The 17168-nt window shown below is 38.0% G+C and overlaps 1 protein-coding gene across 1 annotated transcript in view; it reads right to left on the reverse strand.

Annotated features, from left to right (window-relative positions):
• The window catches only part of ttc29 (tetratricopeptide repeat domain 29), an 8446-nt gene extending 6329 nt beyond the window's left edge, over positions 1 to 2117 (reverse strand). The window contains exons 1-4 of the mRNA XM_056258796.1: positions 2018 to 2117; positions 1846 to 1929; positions 840 to 1015; positions 22 to 207 (exon numbers count right to left, since the gene is read on the reverse strand). Coding sequence (XP_056114771.1) covers positions 22 to 207; positions 840 to 1015; positions 1846 to 1929; positions 2018 to 2106 — 535 coding nt within the window. The 5' untranslated portion in view covers positions 2107 to 2117. The remainder of the gene's footprint in view (positions 1 to 21; positions 208 to 839; positions 1016 to 1845; positions 1930 to 2017) is intronic.
• Positions 2118 to 17168: the final 15051 nt, after the last annotated feature.

The raw sequence follows: 17168 nt of genomic DNA on the forward strand, positions 1-17168 counted from the left end.
TGAAGGACTGTTGTGTGTTACCCTTCTCTAAATACACTTGGCCCAAGTGTAAGTTGGCCTCAGCCTCTCTTTTGCCAGAGTCCATTTTGAATTTGCGAGCTGAATGGAGGGCCAGCTGAAAGAAATGATGCTTCAACCATTCGTCCTCCGGCTCAGTGAAAAACATGGCCAAAAACAAGTGGTCCTCATACGCCTCTGCATACTGTCCTAGAGCAGGAAAGACAGAGATGCAGATGATTTAATATAATATCCATCTTTTTTTGGGGAAGAGAGCCAATGAACATTTACTGATTATATATATTTAGATATAAGCATGCTCAAGATGATATCTATTATGATATTTTAGCAAAAGTAACAACTGTTACATACTGTTTAGTAGTTGTAACTACTGTTTTAAAGTTAAGAAAAGAAGATTGAGTAAACTCCCAGCGGTCATCAGATTTTCTTTTTTAAAATAGGCCTAGGCCTATATAAAGTAGGCCTACACCTGATTGAATAAGCCTTTAATGTCATTTATTACCCCTAAATCAAATGCCTCTTTACAATTATGCATCACATTAATTTGTACATTAAATGAATTAAAGTGACTGAACAATCAAATCACATAATCACAGAAATTATCGCTACATCTCAAAATATTGACAATAAATATAAATTCATAATGATCACTCAAATATAGGCTATGTTTGCAAAGATGTTTCCAATTGTTATTATTAAATTTAGAAATCAATATTACAAAACAGTAACAACTCGACCCAATCTACAGTAAATATGAATTTCTGTGCCCACAAATCCCAAACTGAATGTAATATTTGATTCAGTGGATGTAATGTTATTACCGGCTCTTTCTGCGGTCTCAGCCCGGATGAGGTGGTGTTGTATTGTCTGTAGTTTGTGTGGATGTTCCTCCGCTTCCTTCCAGCGCTGCAGAAGCGCAAACAGCTCCGCAAACGAGCGGTGAAAGCCCTCGCGCAGCACCACCACACACACATTCTGACGCAAAGGCTTCCTGAATCTCAAGAGATACGGCAAACGTGAAATCATTAATGAATGTTTACAAAAAAATGTATAATTATGATTAATCATTTAGACAATTTACATTTTCAGTTCTTTTTTGTCTTAATTGTGAATATGTCTTAATTGTGAAATTGTCATAAATTCGACTTTTCGTCTCATAAATATAACTTAGTATGTCATAATTTCGATGATCTAATTTCGATTTAAAATATCTTTTAAACTCCAGCTAATCATTATTTACTTTTTTTTTTTTTTTAAAGATATAAATTTAAACTGTACTTTCTGTAATAATTCCCATGGAACCACCTTGCATTTATTTTGCCATTGTACTTTTTGTCTGTTATACTGTGGTGTAAGGTACAGAACTTTATTAATTAATATATTCAGTGTTCAAGACCAGTCTCTCTCTTATGGGAAAATGTACTCTTTGGTTTCACGGATTATCCTGAAGAAGATGAAAAATGCTTTTATTTAATTAATTAACTTATACTTTAGTTTTGACCAAATTTTATAATCATAAATGCAAGTTTACCAATCAGAAACCCGAATTTTATAAGTTTGTTGACTGAAGTAAGGCTGTATGTAAACAGTATTAGAGACTATCTGAATAAGAAAACTGTCAAGACTTTAAAAAACCTGTGAGCTTTACAAAATATTTATTTAATATTTTTAAACCTGAATGCACCTTTATTCTTTTTCTTTTCCTTTTTATATTGCTTTTTTTGTATTGTATGCATACGGTTTAATACTTGTATTTGTACAATATGTATGTTGCTTGAATAAAAAATAAATAAATAAAAAGAAGAAGAAAAAAGCATGTCTTCTTACTGCGCAATCTCGTGCTCGGTGAGGATCTGTGTTTTCTCTTCAGAAGGATCGATGGGATTCTCCTTCATCCATTCCCTGAAGGACCTAAACTTAATAAAAAACAGCCTGAATCTCGTTGGAAGTCAAAACGTGTCAAGTGAGTGAAGTTTCTGAGTTAATAAGCAGAGCTTACTTGGATGTTGGTGTTTTCCTCTGTTTATGTGGATTATGAATGTCTGGGAGGAAGGGAGTCCTCGGGCCGCGAGCCACTGCTGAAGACATGCTGCGGGTTACTATTATTACACATGTGAAAACAAGTTAGAATCACTTACATTCCGCTAATGGCAGTTAACAACAATTTGTGACAGCAAATTATTTAAAACAGACACGAGTAAGTTCACTACGAAAAGTTAGCTGCGATTTACCTGTTTGTCAGATTTGTGACTTCTGTAACTTGTTAACAGAAAGGAGTTCCGTTGCCATGGCGACAGAACTGGCTACTTCCGCTCAACTGTCCGTCTATCATTTTTATTTCATTTTTATTAATTTAGGACTTAAGTATAATTAGAACAATCTATTGACTTGCACTGATTTTGTATGTTGTAGGTAAAGAATCCACAATTTACTTTAAAATTCCCTGACACTGATTTCCAGGTTCCTCATTAGCATAAGAATAATTATTTATTCTTCTTATTATAATTATATAATACACTTAAATAATAACTAAATATGAAATAATATAGCCTATAGTTCTAAAAATTTCCAGAAAAGCACTAAATAAATGTTTACAAAATATGGAATGATTTGTGGTCGTTAAATGTAGCCTATTAGCGTAAACACAGAAATGTATAGGCCACAGTATATTATTTCATAACCGGGCTCAACTTTGTATCCATAGATCTTGAAACTTCTGTTATTATAGTGCATCCACATTTTTTATGAGCCACATTAACAATTGTGAAACTTTCCCTGGTTACCACACGGGGTCGCTGTATACTCTGTAATGCGTGTATGTTTATTCAACTTTTAATTAATATATATATACATTTTTCGTCGTTGTTACTGTATGTCTCAGTAATATATCATTAATAGTAATAATTTATAATTATATTAATGAACATGCCATAGTAAATATTACTACATCCGCTCTCGCACCGGATGCACAGTCTTTACTCTTGTGGCACGCGGGAGACTCATGGGAGAGTGACTGGAATATTTATTTACCTCAGAATTGACCTCATGTTTATTTCTGCTTATTCAGGTAGAGGAAGTACACAAACACACATATTTGAACGATTAATAGTTAATAGTGTCATCATATATGTTTAAATTACCAGCCTACATAAGTTTTTTTTATAATGGTGTCATTAACAGACTAATTGGCATGCTAATTTCTGAGTCAACAAAGCTAACGATTCTGACTCTTAAGGTGTTGCCACCTAAAATTAGTTATTATTAAACATTAAAATTGTTTTTGAGATTTTTTTTTTTGAGAAGAGATGCTTTTATGTCGATGTGAAACCAAGCAACACCTGTATGGCAGTGATTTTAACAACAATTGCCAACAACAACAACACTAAGCAACACAATATATCATTATTGTTTTTTATGTATCTTTATTTATTTTCTAAAGTCATTAATTACAGTTATTTCTTGTATCACAGCTGGACAGGACACCAACATGTTTCAGCGTTTCTGATTTAAACATAAGAATTGGTAAGTTTGTTTCATTCCTAGTAATCACAACGACTTTTTCAATGATTCAGTTAAAAATTTCTGATCCAGGATTTTTACAGGGTTTACATTTGTCTGGATTTGTCATCCAGACCAATTTCTTTTCAGGTAAAGTGAGCCACCTGGTCTGGTAAAGTGGGCCACCCCTGATTTATCAAAAATTATCCTGTAGCCTATCTTAATTAAAAATACATGATTTATTAACACATATTAACAAACATATTCCACAACACATTTTACAAACCCCAAAACAGGCTATGACGAGTAATATTCATCCGTTCTCAATGCATGTGTAAAATTTAAAACAACTGATAGAACATGTTGTTATGACATCAAACTTGATGAAGTCTGAATATCAGAATATTCAGACATCAGACTATGGATGAAAATGAACTCTAAAGCATATTAAAAGGGGACTACAACACATGCAACTACAAATAGGCTAACACAAATTCAATAAGAGGAACATTTGAAATGGTAACCATATTGTAAATTTATTTTATTTTATTTATTTATTTATTTAAAAGGGACAGTGCATATTAATGGACATCTTAGCTTTTCAGCAATGTAAATATGCCAGAATTTGCCCAAAGGCTATTTTACATCTGCAGTCCCCCGTCAGGTCATCACAGTACAAAGTAACACAGCTAAACATTGAAATTGAATACGATACAACACAATTTAAAAGACGCCACAGTTTTCAACAACATGTTATACAAGACACCACAGTTAGCAGACAGGGCATCTAGTACGGCGGACACACATATACACATACACAGAAAAGTGCTATTCTATGTACATTAAGTACATTTTAATTATGTTAAAGTGCTATTCAATGCAGTAAAGTGCTGGATCTGGTATGGTATACATACATATACTTAAACAATACAACAGTGAACAAACCCATACACATAAAATACAACAAAGACCGCTAGTGGTCACAAATTTGATGTGTCTTGAGCCATTGTTTGAGTTGGTTCTTAAAGCTGGGGTAAGTCGGACTTTCCCTCACGGCAGCCGGTAACTTGTTCCAGATCTCTGACCCCTTAATTGAAAATACATATTGTCCAAATGTTGTACGTCTGTAAGGCACCATACAATCACCTCTCGTGGAGGCCCTGGTTACAGTTCTTCCACCACCCGTTATTTTCAATTTAATATATTCACTTAGTGGGGGTGGGGCAAGTCCATGTAGGATCTTGTATATAGCACAGGCATATTTGAAATACAGAACATTTTCAAAGCTTAGCAGGTTATATTTTCTGCAGTATTAAGCAGTGATGATATGAGAGCTGTTTTCTATCAAAGGCTCCTTTGAAAAGTGACTCTTGGTTTGAGTGTTGTGGCGTTTGTGAGTGACCAGTTTGTAAAACAATATTCAATATGAGAAAGGATCATGGATGAAGAAACATTCTGGCTGCTTTACATAAGAGTGATGGTCTAATTACTCTAATATATCTAAAGTTAGCAAGATTAAATTTAACAGTTTTTGAGAGCCTTTTGATATGATTTTTAAAGGACAGTGTGGGATCTAATACAATGCCAAGATATTTGAATTAATTTATAATCTGTAGTTCTTTTTTTTAAGAATATATTTGTGTGTCATTTCAATCGGCCGCTTAGAAAACATCATACAAACAGTTTAAATGAACTTAAATTGTGTCCATATTTTAAAGCATTAGATATTCTGCATCTACATTTTGCTCCTCTCATTCTTTCTTCACTCCACAGATTAAACTTAATGCTCTTTCTTTTCTTTCTTCCATCTCTGACTTGAATGTCCTAATGACACTAATTTCTGTTTCCTAAAAAGTAGATTATACATGTCAACTATAAAATAACCAGTGAATGTCAATTTATTGAATGAATTTGAGTTTAATTACTGAAGGTTAAAGGTCGCCCACTTTACCAAAGTCCCACTGGCCCACTTTACAACACCTTACAAGAAAACTAACACATTTTTAAACATTTTATTCTTTGCATTTGATTCTGTTAACTGTAGTAACAAACAAAACAGGAACTGTTACAATAATATTTGTTTACATTTAGTGAGCAACTTTATAATTAAAATAAAATCTTATGTCAGAGGGTTTTCTACCTTTAACCATTGTCATGCTCTGAAAGTGAAAACCCATTGAGCACAGTACAATCAAACTTAAATGGCCCACTTGACCTGATGGCCCACTTTACCTGTATTCGCCCTAACTGTCAAATTTAAAGGCAGGGTCTGTGATTTTTTTTTTTTAAACAATTGGTTGAAATTTTTTTTGGTTGAAAGTCTCTTCACATCCTAATACCAATCACTAAGTTAAGTGGTCTAAATGTAATGTCTGTGGAGGGCATAGGATCATAAAATGTTCGTCCAATCATTGCATTCAGTCACCGAGCACTGCAACAGAAACAGCAGCCACCTTTTACAGTTCCTCCTGAACCAAAACACTGAGCTTACAGGGCTCCAGACTAACTTTTTTCACTAGGAGCACAGTGGCCCCCAAATGAAAATTTTCGGGGCACACACCGTAAATCAACATGCTAACCAAATATTCACATTTCTACTAATTCCCACTGTATTACTAATAAATACTTTGATAATAGATACAGAAAATACAATGTGCTGTTTCAAATTCACTGTCACATTTTATTGTGCACTTTTGAAGATGCGACAACAAGGTAAACCGACAGCACCATCGCTGTCATGACAGTACAAATATGAAAAAAATATACCATACATTCCGAATAAAAAAAAGTGCTTACTTAGTAGGCATGTGACGGTGAGGATATTTTCCCACCGGTTAATCGACGTGTGACAACACCGGTAATACTGGTATCACTGCGGAATATTTGGTGTCAAAGCGAAATGTAAAAGCGCCTATTTAAGCGAATTTGTCATTGCACTGATTTGTTGTAGTGTTTTTCATTAAGAATAATGTTGCTGTTGCTGATCTGTGCGGCGACTCTCGTTCGGCTCACGATTTATTAAGACGACATGTTCAGTTTAATTGTGTCTGTTCTCTAACTGAACTAAATGATTTTATAAAAAAAAAATCAAATCGACAGTCGGCTGCGGTGCTGCGGTGGGCAAGAGATGTAACCGGTGTTGCTTCTGAACACCGGTAACACCGACTATTGTAGCAAGCCTAGTGCTTAGTAACAAAATGCTTAGTAACCTTTCGGTCATTTCACAGTTACAAACAATACTTTAACAAATGTATGTAGACATTAGGGGCACTGGCCAATAACATTACACTTGAACAAGGTAGCGACTGCAACATTCGCAGTTCATGGAGTTCGTCTCCTTACAGAACCTCAACCAGCTGAATTCTCGCAGCCAGTCTTCCCGAAAATGGTGGGTTTGGGCCTTTTTCGCCACACAAACCTGACTCTGAATCATCGACTGTGATACTGTAGACTCTGGCACTAGCCGCAGGTCAGAAGAACGAGTCGATAGATCGCTTGATCATTGCTCTAGCGTTTAATTACGCGCGCTCGATTATCTCTAGGACCCTCCCCCTCCACACATTAGCCACTTACAGTGGCCATTCCCTATTCTTGTCACACTCATTGGCCTGCCACATATTCCGGATTCATTGACGCGCCCCTTCCACGTTTAACGTGTAGGAAAAAAATGGCAAATTTATTGGTTACACATGTGCGACTGGATGTAAAATTCAGTCGCACACTCTCAAATTTTGGTTGCAAAATGTGACCATTTGGTTGCAGTCTGGAGCCCTGGCTTATGTTGTTTTCACGCAATACTTTAATTTAAAAGAGATGGAAACCCGTGACCCATGACTTGAATTTGTGTTTCAGTGGCAACACTATCAACGCCGAAATGAATCTGCAGCAGTCAGATGGTACAGGTCAGTGCTCTTTTAGTTCTTTATGTTCATTATTATTGTAATGTTATGTGCTTTGAGACATGAGGTAGTTTAACGTCGTCTCTCGTCTCGTGACACTTTGCAGACTCTGCTGTGTGCATTCATGTGTTTTGAAGGAGGCGTGGCTTTGGAGACGCTTTGAAGGGAGGGTGGGATCTCATGCTTTCAAAGCTAGCTTGCTATTGCTAGCCGCTCTTAAAATTGCCTACTTTTAATGCATCACATGAATAAAAAAAGATTTGTCACCATAAAACCACTCTGTGACAAACATCACATGCCTGTAAACATCAGATCATCAAGCAAGAAAATGCAATTTAAGAAAACACACAATTACAAGCACAATTTTTGCAGGCCCTGACAATTATACAATCCAGCATAATGCTTACCAAAACCATCTTGTCTTTCTTTTCGTGAAGTCATCCACCACTTCATCAAAACTGAGCTCTTTTAAGAGTTCGGACTCAATGGCCATAAGCGATAGAGAGTTGAGACGTTCTTGGCACATTCTTGTTCTTAGTTTGTTTTGAACTCGAGATATTTTAGAAAATGAGTGCTCTCCCTTGCAGTTTGTAACTGGCAGTGTTAGAAAAAGTCTTAACGCAATGTACTCGTTTGGAAAAGGGATTTTTTGTTTGTTTATCTTGCATGAATGATCTGAAATGGGCCAGTTCTTCTGCTAGGCTCTTATCCAAATCCAGCAGGTACGAGGCTGAGAGCGAGTCGGCACTTGCCGTAATGTCGTTTTTGGGCATGAAAAGAACACCAAACAGCTCAGTCAGGTGTTTGTAAGCCTCCAAACGATGTTGAAGACAGGATGTGAGTATGTAAATGATGACATTGAATGTCTCAACTCTAAATTCCTTACTTGCATCATGCAGCACATCTGCACATCTGCACTTCTGCACTTTCGTCTGCCATCGTTTTGTGCTTTGTACACTGAGAAACACATTCATGCCTGCTCCTTCAAATGCTTCAAAGCCATCTTGCTGCGCTGCCACAAAGTCCTGAAGAGATGAAATTAGATAATTTGCCATAAATATATCTATGCCGTGCCTCTGTTATTGCTGGCTTGTGGCCTAATCTAGTTCCATGTACCAAAAATGTGCCATGAAGGCCATCTCTAAAGTGTCCAGCTTGGCACACATTACAGAAGCTTCGCTGCGAGCTTCTTGTTTCTCGTGCATGTCATTTAATATTTCGCCCAATGATTTTCTGACCTGGGCATAGTGTTTCCAAAGGACTCTGCTCGCGCACTCCACCGAGTATCCGACAGTGATTTTAATGTCATCTTGATGTTAGTATCACAGAAAACCTTTTCCCCAGCAGTGTGTGGATGATGCGCAAAAATAATTGACTGAATTATTTTTTTTAAACCTACCAGCTACTTTGCAACTATCAACAGCGTTGGTGCCAACCAAATTTAGTGAATGGGCTGCATATGGCACAAAATGGATTAAGGGATTTCACCATTTTAAGGTGTGCTTGAACCCCTTTATTCTTCCCCGACATGTTACTTGCATTGTCGTATGACTGCCCCCTACTATTGGATAGGTCAAGCCCAAGATTTTCAACCATAGCCAAAAGGCAGTCAGCCAAGCTCTCCCCGGTGTAACTTTCTATAGGTTTGAATGCCAAAATACGCTCCACCACATGCCCATCAGGATCAACAAAATAAAAATATAGTCAAATGATCAACATGAGAGCGGTCTGGGGTGGAGTCCACAATTACAGAAAAGTATTTCGCGTTTTGAATTTCCTTAGCGATGGTTTGCTTGATTTTCTCCCCTTTTAGCTGAACAAACTCTTCACACATCGTCAATGATAAATGGGACACAGTGCCCTTTCCCTTCCAACCAAACTCAACCATGTTCAGCTAAAAATGGATCACCCAGACCCCTACATTTACAACTTTTAAAACTAAATAAACATTAAAATTCTACAAGTTGTTGTTGCCTCACAGGTCATGAATCATATGTCATTTTAGGTTAACCCTCTGGGGTCCAAGGTGTTTTTGGGGTCCTTGAGATGTTTTGACATACTTTGACATTTGTGCTTTTTTCAGTTGCTTATAAACATATTACTGGCAAAGGTGTAATTACACTCTATTTAGCACAAACAGGGCTACCATAATGTGTTATCAACATGTATGTACATGTTTGTATTTTTGAGAGAATATTGTTTATGCGTGGTTATTGAAAAAACTAAAACTTAAAGTTTCTGAAATAAGGCCACAAAACACATACTAAATATGTGTCCACAAGACTTTTGACTAATGGATGTTGTCGCCTAGAGTTTTTTCTTCAAAATGATCTGAAAATCATCCTGCCTTATCATTCACATAAAAAAATAGATTGGTTTAAATTTAAAAATGACACTTTTTGTTTGGAAAGGCAATATGCGCAGGGGTGTGACCTGCTGTGATTCACACCTGAGAAGACAATGGGCCCGCATAATGAGCGCATAATGGGGCTGCATACTAATGACCCTTTCATTCAGGTGTGTCACTGAGCCACAAGAATGCAATGACAATATATATATATATATACACTCACCGGCCACTTTATTAGGTACACCTGTCCAACTGCTCGTTAACACTTAATTTCTAAGCAGCCAATCACATGGCGGCAACTCAGTGCATTTAGGCATGTAGACATGGTCAAGACAATCTCCTGCAGTTCAAACCGAGCATCAGTATGGGGAAGAAAGGTGATTTGAGTGACTTTGAACGTGGCATGATTGTTGGTGCCAGAAGGGCTGGTCTGAGTATTTCAGAAACTGCTAATCTACTGGGATTTTCACGCACAACCATCTCTAGGGTTTACAGAGAATGGTCCGAAAAAGAAAAAACATCCAGTGAGCGGCAGTTCTGTGGGCGGAAATGCCTTGTTGATGCCAGAGGTCAGAGGAGAATGGACAGACTGGTTCGAGCTGATTGAAGGGCAACAGTGACTGAAATAACCACTCGTTACAACCGAGGTATGCAGCAAAGCATTTGTGAAGCCACAACACGCACAACCTTGAGGCGGATGGGCTACAACAGCAGAAGACTCCACCGGGTACCACTCATCTCCACTACAAATAGGAAAAAGAGGCTACAATTTGAGCTCACCAAAATTGAACAGTTGAAGACTGGAAAAATGTTGCCTGGTCTGATGAGTCTCGATTTCTGTTGAGACATTCAGATGTTAGAGTCAGAATTTGGCGTAAACAGAATGAGAACATGGAACCATCATGCCTTGTTACCACTGTGCAGGCTGGTGGTGGTGGTGTAATGGTGTGGGGGATGTTTTCTTGGCACACTTTAGGCCCCTTAGTGCCAATTGGGCATCGTTTAAATGCCACGGCCTACCTGAGCATTGTTTCTGACCATGTCCATCCCTTTATGGCCACCATGTACCCATCCTCTGATGGCTACTTCCACCATGTCACAAAGCTCTAATCATTTCAAATTGGTTTCTTGAACATGACAATGAGTTCACTGTACTAAAATGGCCTCCACAGTCACCAGATCTCAACCCAATAGAGCATCTTTGGGATGTGGTGGAACGGGAGATTCGCATCATGGATGTGCAGCCGACAAATCTGCGGCAACTGTGTGATGCCATCATGTCAATATGGACCAAACTCCCTGAGGAATGCTTCCAGCACCTTGTTGAATCTATGCCACGAAGAATTGAGGCAGTTCTGAAGGCAAAAGGGGGTCCAACCCGTTACTAGCATGGGGTACCTAATAAAGTGGCCGGTGAGTGTATATATATATATATATATATATATAGGCCTATATAATAGAAAATTGGTTCACAGTTCCAATTATTTATTTTTCAAATTGTGCTTGCAAATTGTATAATATCAAATGTAAAAAATTCTAGTAATTGTGCAGTTAATTCTCATACTGTTTTTACAGAAAGTTTGGGAATGTATCCCAAATGTGTCACTAATAAAACACAATACAAATAATTTAAAGAGGAGGCTTATATTGAGCTTTTAAGATTTACCTAAGATTTATTTATATTTAGCCTACATATATTTTTGCTATTTTAATAAAAAGGTTACAATTACAACAACAATTAAAATTTTAACTATATTTCAAATGTAATCTTTCTTTGTATTATATACTAAAGTATACATTTTATCATACATATTTCACAGTTGCGGATTAATAAGTTTGAATATAGCCTACAATCGAACAAACACTATTATAACATCTTAGCAAACAAGCTTATTTGATGTGGCAGTATTTTACAGTAAAAACGACATCTTGTCTTTCATATGTAACATATCGTTTTTATGATTAGGACATATAAATATTAATTTGCAGTTTAATACGTTGCTTATACAAAAATATTTTATTTCAACATATTTCAGTCGATTTTTACTCATCTCAGTATTGGAATATAGTTAGGTAAAAGCTGTTCATTCATTCACATACAAAAACGCGATTCAAACAGTCTTTTTGTTTACAGACACTATTCCATATCGCGATTAGCACAAAGCACTTGAAAATAAAGAATGTACCTATTTCCTCGGCTGGATCCGTTGCTCCTCCAAATGAAACTACCTGTAGCCTACTTCTGAGGTAATTTTTTCCAGGATTATTATTAAGATAGTATTATTCCTCACAGCGTCGTAAATATGAGTCTCTTTCGGTGGGTTATCCAGCTGATGTGGGCGTGGATCGCCTCAGAGGGTTTGTGTTTGAATAGAGCGCGCGCTCCGTGGGCGTGGTCAAATTAACTTTAATGAGCTGAGACGAGAACTACTATCCTCTCTCTCTTTTCGTACAGATTACATAAAATGAGAAAATTTGTTTTTTATATAAATTACTTCATTTAAAAGAAGATAATTCAGGCTTCATGCCTGTGTGCCTGTATACTTGTTTGACTGAGTATTTGCAGAGTTACAGTTCATTTTTCGGACGCTTTTCAGAATGGACTTCACTGACAGAGTGAAGACGCGCATCATGTTTATTTTTCTTTATTAGGCGAAAAGCACAACACTTTGTTTTTATTATGAGGTTCCACAAAAAAAATACAAACTTAACAGGATCGAATGCTGTACAACACTTATATGTAAGATCAAAATCAACAGAGTAATTTGAGTCTCTTTTGCACTGATAAGGAAAAAAGTGAGCTGGTATCGCCGGCGAGACCGCCGACCCCAGAGGGTTAATAACAATTATAATCTGTAACTGAACAACTGGAACAAAATATTAGCCAATATAAGCATAATGCAGATATATCAGCATATATGTCAGCCAAATGCTGTAACAGAAATAGTTCTAACAGAAATGCAGACAAAAAAAACTGATCTACTCAAACATCTTCAGCTTTTGGACTCTGTCTGACAGCCTTTGTCCTTCCAGATTCAGAAACAGTTTTTGAAAGACCTCGAAAGTATGCTGCAGGTTGGATGGGTACCTCAAATCCAGAGCATAAATTATGCCCATAAGCAAAGTGATGGCACACGGCACAGTCTGAATTTCCCCGAGTACCTCTGCTCCCTCAATTACAATGGTCTCTTCTTTTAATGGTTGTTGTGCACCCTCTGCATGGACCACACAGATCCCTAGAACCATCTCCTCTTTTGCTTTCTCAGCCTGCTCACAATGTTGAGAGCATAGAGAAGGCCAAACAGGTATGCCAGAGCAGTAGAGGGATCAGGGAGACCTTCCAGAACAACAACATCCTCCAGTACAACAGCAATGTTCTGGATCATTGGTGTGGTTGTTTGGGTGTTATCTTCCAACACATAGAGAATGCCAACAGAGGCCCTTTTGTCCCATCTTCAGTTTCCTATGACACAAACACAATAAAAAAATATATTTTAGTTTAAAATTCAAGTTGTAGCTTTGTAGTGGTAGATAGTTTTATAATGCGAAAATTCTTTAAAATGGAATATTATTAAAAAAAACAAAGAATGCAAGACCAGGTCTAGAACAAGTAAATAATAAGCAGAAAACACCAAATCTGGAAACGGTTTAAACTAGGGGTGTCCAATCCTGCTCTATGGGTCACTGTGCTGCTAAGTTTAGCTTTAACTTCAATTAAACATATCTGAACCAATAATCAAGATTACTAAGGCTTTCCTATCCAACTCCACCCCCTGGATCTCGTGTACTGCAATGAGGTGCTACTGGACAGAATCAACTGTTTCTAAAAGTGCGGGGGACATCTCTCTGGTTACCATCATTAGGTCATCTTTATCACCTGTGTCCTATTAATTACCATAATCTGTGTTTGCTATTTAGTTCCTCCTGTTCACTCTGTCTTTGTCCAATCTCCGTTATGTGTAAGTGTGTGTTGTTCAGCCTGTTTACCTATTTTCTGGGTTATTATTAAAACTAGTGGTGGGCAGATCAAGGCTTCGTGGTACACTGAAAGAGTTGAAGCAAATGTGCCATATTGCGTCGAGGCTTCGAAACAATCCGACACCCGTCTCCACGGTGACCTCTTGTGGTCAGAACAGTGTAAATGCAACAAAAACTCAGGCCAAACATGCTTAAAAACACCTTTTACAAATCTATTGCAAATTTTTTATTGAAAGTAAAATCTTTCAAATGCAATTATCTAAGCATCAAATTGAGCGTCAGCGTCAGTTCTGGCAGGCCAGGTAGTCAAGCCGCTGCTTATGCTATTTGCTATCAACACTGTCCCGTCAGCTGATCTGCTCCAGCTGAGCTGCATTAGCTGGTTAACTCCCCTCGCTGCTCAATGGCCAAAGCTCAAACAAGGCGCCCTATTTAAAGCTCATTCACCTTGCTCATACATGCTCGCTGCTCGCTTCCGCTGGCTCGCTGCTCGCTTCTGCTGCAATATTGACACAGGACTCGACGTGATTCGTTCTCCATTCATCTCTGAAAATCTTCACGAAGCTAAGTTCCTTTTTAATATTCATTGCTAAAAGCTATCAGTGTGTTGGCAACATCCTTCTTGTTAATGCTATCCGTGTGGCATTTGGGCTTATCTAACTAATCGTTTTCATAAAAATGCTTATGCGATCATATTGGCTACGTGCGTTATCTGTTGTCATTGGCAACTGATCGCGTTGCTCACGCTGGCTTTTACCACTATGCAGCGCAGATTCAAACAGCTTGCTGTGATAGGAATTCACTTCTGCGGACTGCCTTTTCGGACAGTATACAGCTCATTCTAACGCATTGTGCAACAACTACGGCGGTGACACTCGCTCCGGTTTAACCCTTTAAGCTATGGGGCGGTGGTTTCTGCTGCTTACCAACGATACCTCCGTCTCGATGTTCGGGATATTCTTGACGACCAGAAGCCATGAGCTCAAGTCTCTGATTTGTTTCATTAATAAAACACATTTGATCATCATTTTGCTCGCGCTCTGCTCAGTTAACGCCCCTGAATGCGCTATCAGCTGTTAATTTATTCATCTAGCTCGTTCTCAGAGGTGGATTAGTCATCTATCCATAGAGCTTACACTGTAGACTGTCAAACAGTTAAATACAGATAATCTAGGTAACAGCATGTTTTAGCTATTGCGGTCTTGATTAGTCATTTCAGTAATTAATTAATATTTTTACTATTATAAATCGCTAAATTAGGGCGGCTCAGTCGACACCGTTCGAGACACTCAATTTTGTTTTGGGGGGAATAGCTCGTGTGGTCAAATAAATCATCCTCTGAATCACAGAGGATTGCCAGGTGTGGTTTTGTTTGGGGGGATATTTTAGCTCTCACAGTCTAAAACTGTGTGAGCGTTCCCTAATGCTGCTGCTGCTGTCCTCTGACTCTCTGCTATTTCATGGTGCTCATGAAAGGTCAGAGGACTCCCTGAACAGAGCCATACCGCCAAATTTCAATTCAGGAACATCAACCTGTTTGCAATCTATTCAAATTAATTCTTAATTATTTTGTCTGTGTGTTCTTGACTTAATGGACCTGACAGAAATTGAGCGTCAGCGTCAGTTCTGGCAGGCCAGGTAGTCAAGCCGCTGCTTATGCTATTTGCTATCAACACTGTCCCGTCAGCTGATCTGCTCCAGCTGAGCTGCATTAGCTGGTTAACTCCCCTCGCTGCTCAATGGCCAAAGCTCAAACAAGGCGCCCTATTTAAAGCTCATTCACCTTGCTCATACATGCTCGCTGCTCGCTTCCGCTGGCTCGCTGCTCGCTTCTGCTGCCCGCCACCTCCCCAGCTCCTCCTTATGCATAACGTGGCATTTGCTATGTCATGTTGCCTGCTCTGTTCACAGGGGGATATTTTAGCTCTCACAGTCTAAAACTGTGTGAGCGTTCCCTAATGCTGCTGCTGCTGTCCTCTGACTCTCTGCTATTTCATGGTGCTCATGAAAGGTCAGAGGACTCCCTGAACAGAGCCATACCGCCAAATTTCAATTCAGGAACATCAACCTGTTTGCAATCTATTCAAATTAATTCTTAATTATTTTGTCTGTGTGTTCTTGACTTAATGGACCTGACAGAAATAAGATTATCAAGTGTCTGTTATTTTATCAATTGTCAGAGTTTGTTTTGTTTGTTCTATGAATGGCTCAGCTTTACAGGCCAATAAGAGACTATTACTACCATTATTCATTTAAATTATACTAATGTCTAATTAAAACGACTAAAAAATTATAAAACTGATCAGAGATCAGGTAAAACCCACAGACACTAGTTCATTGATTCTTAGTGACTCAGAGATCTTCGCCCCCAGGTGTGAACCATTGAAATTTCGAACTGTTTCGAAACAGTTATGACGTAATGAAGCCTCGTTTACTGAAATCACGTGACTCTGGCAGTTTGATACACGCTCCGAACCATTGATTCGGAACAAAAGATCCGTAAAGGTTTCGAAGCTTCATGAAGCAGTGTTTTGAAATTGGCATCACTAATTAAAACATTGTATTGGAAATTATCTAATTCGTCTGCCTTCCTGCAACTCACCGTGACAAAGTGAACTGTTGTGTAATTTCTATTATATTAGCAAGGATACCTCTGTGGTAATTTCAAAGCTGTTCTCTTGTGTTAGTCATTCCTATTTAAAAATGCATTAAAATAATGTTCACAGTTGTTTACTATGGGACTCGGAAATTGTGAAATTTCCGGGAAACAAAATCAAACCTGTAAAATACAAAGGAAAAGGTGAGATTTCACATTTTAGTTTCTTGTTGGGGCAGTTAGCACTATCCATAATAATCTCTATACAGACTGTAATTATTAATTAGACCTGACATACTGGTGATATTGTACTATACTGCATTATTCTGACAGGTAAAACAATGGAATATGAATTATTCCTCAATACATTCAATACATTTCATTAATGCAAAACCTAGTATCAATCCCACCCTCTTTTGCTAATCTGAATGGATTCTCTGTTTGGAGGGTGTCGCTGGTATGGGACACACAACACTTAGTGAAAAGTGGCCGGGGTGCTTTTTTATCAGATTCAGACATGAAGCCAACTTTTAATTGCCTTCGGATTTTTAAAAAGGGGTGCATGTCTGAAATGGCTTTAGACGAAATGGTTTTATTAGGCTAGCTGCGTTAGTCAGTATTGCCGGTGTTACCGGTGTTCAGCCACAAAACTTGCCCACCTCGGCACTGCCCCCACCGTCGTTTTTTTTTTTTATAGTAATAAAAATCATATAGTTCAGTTAGAGAACAAACACTACATTAAAAACTGAACTTGTCTGCTCAATGCAGAGTAAGCCGAATGAGGTTTCGCTGCACAGATCAGCAGCAGTTGTCAGATTTCACCTTATTT

Source organism: Rhinichthys klamathensis, unplaced genomic scaffold (genome assembly GCF_029890125.1).
Source record: "Rhinichthys klamathensis goyatoka isolate OS25496 unplaced genomic scaffold, OSU_Roscu_1.1 h1tg000006l_1, whole genome shotgun sequence".
Taxonomy (NCBI): domain Eukaryota; kingdom Metazoa; phylum Chordata; class Actinopteri; order Cypriniformes; family Leuciscidae; genus Rhinichthys; species Rhinichthys klamathensis.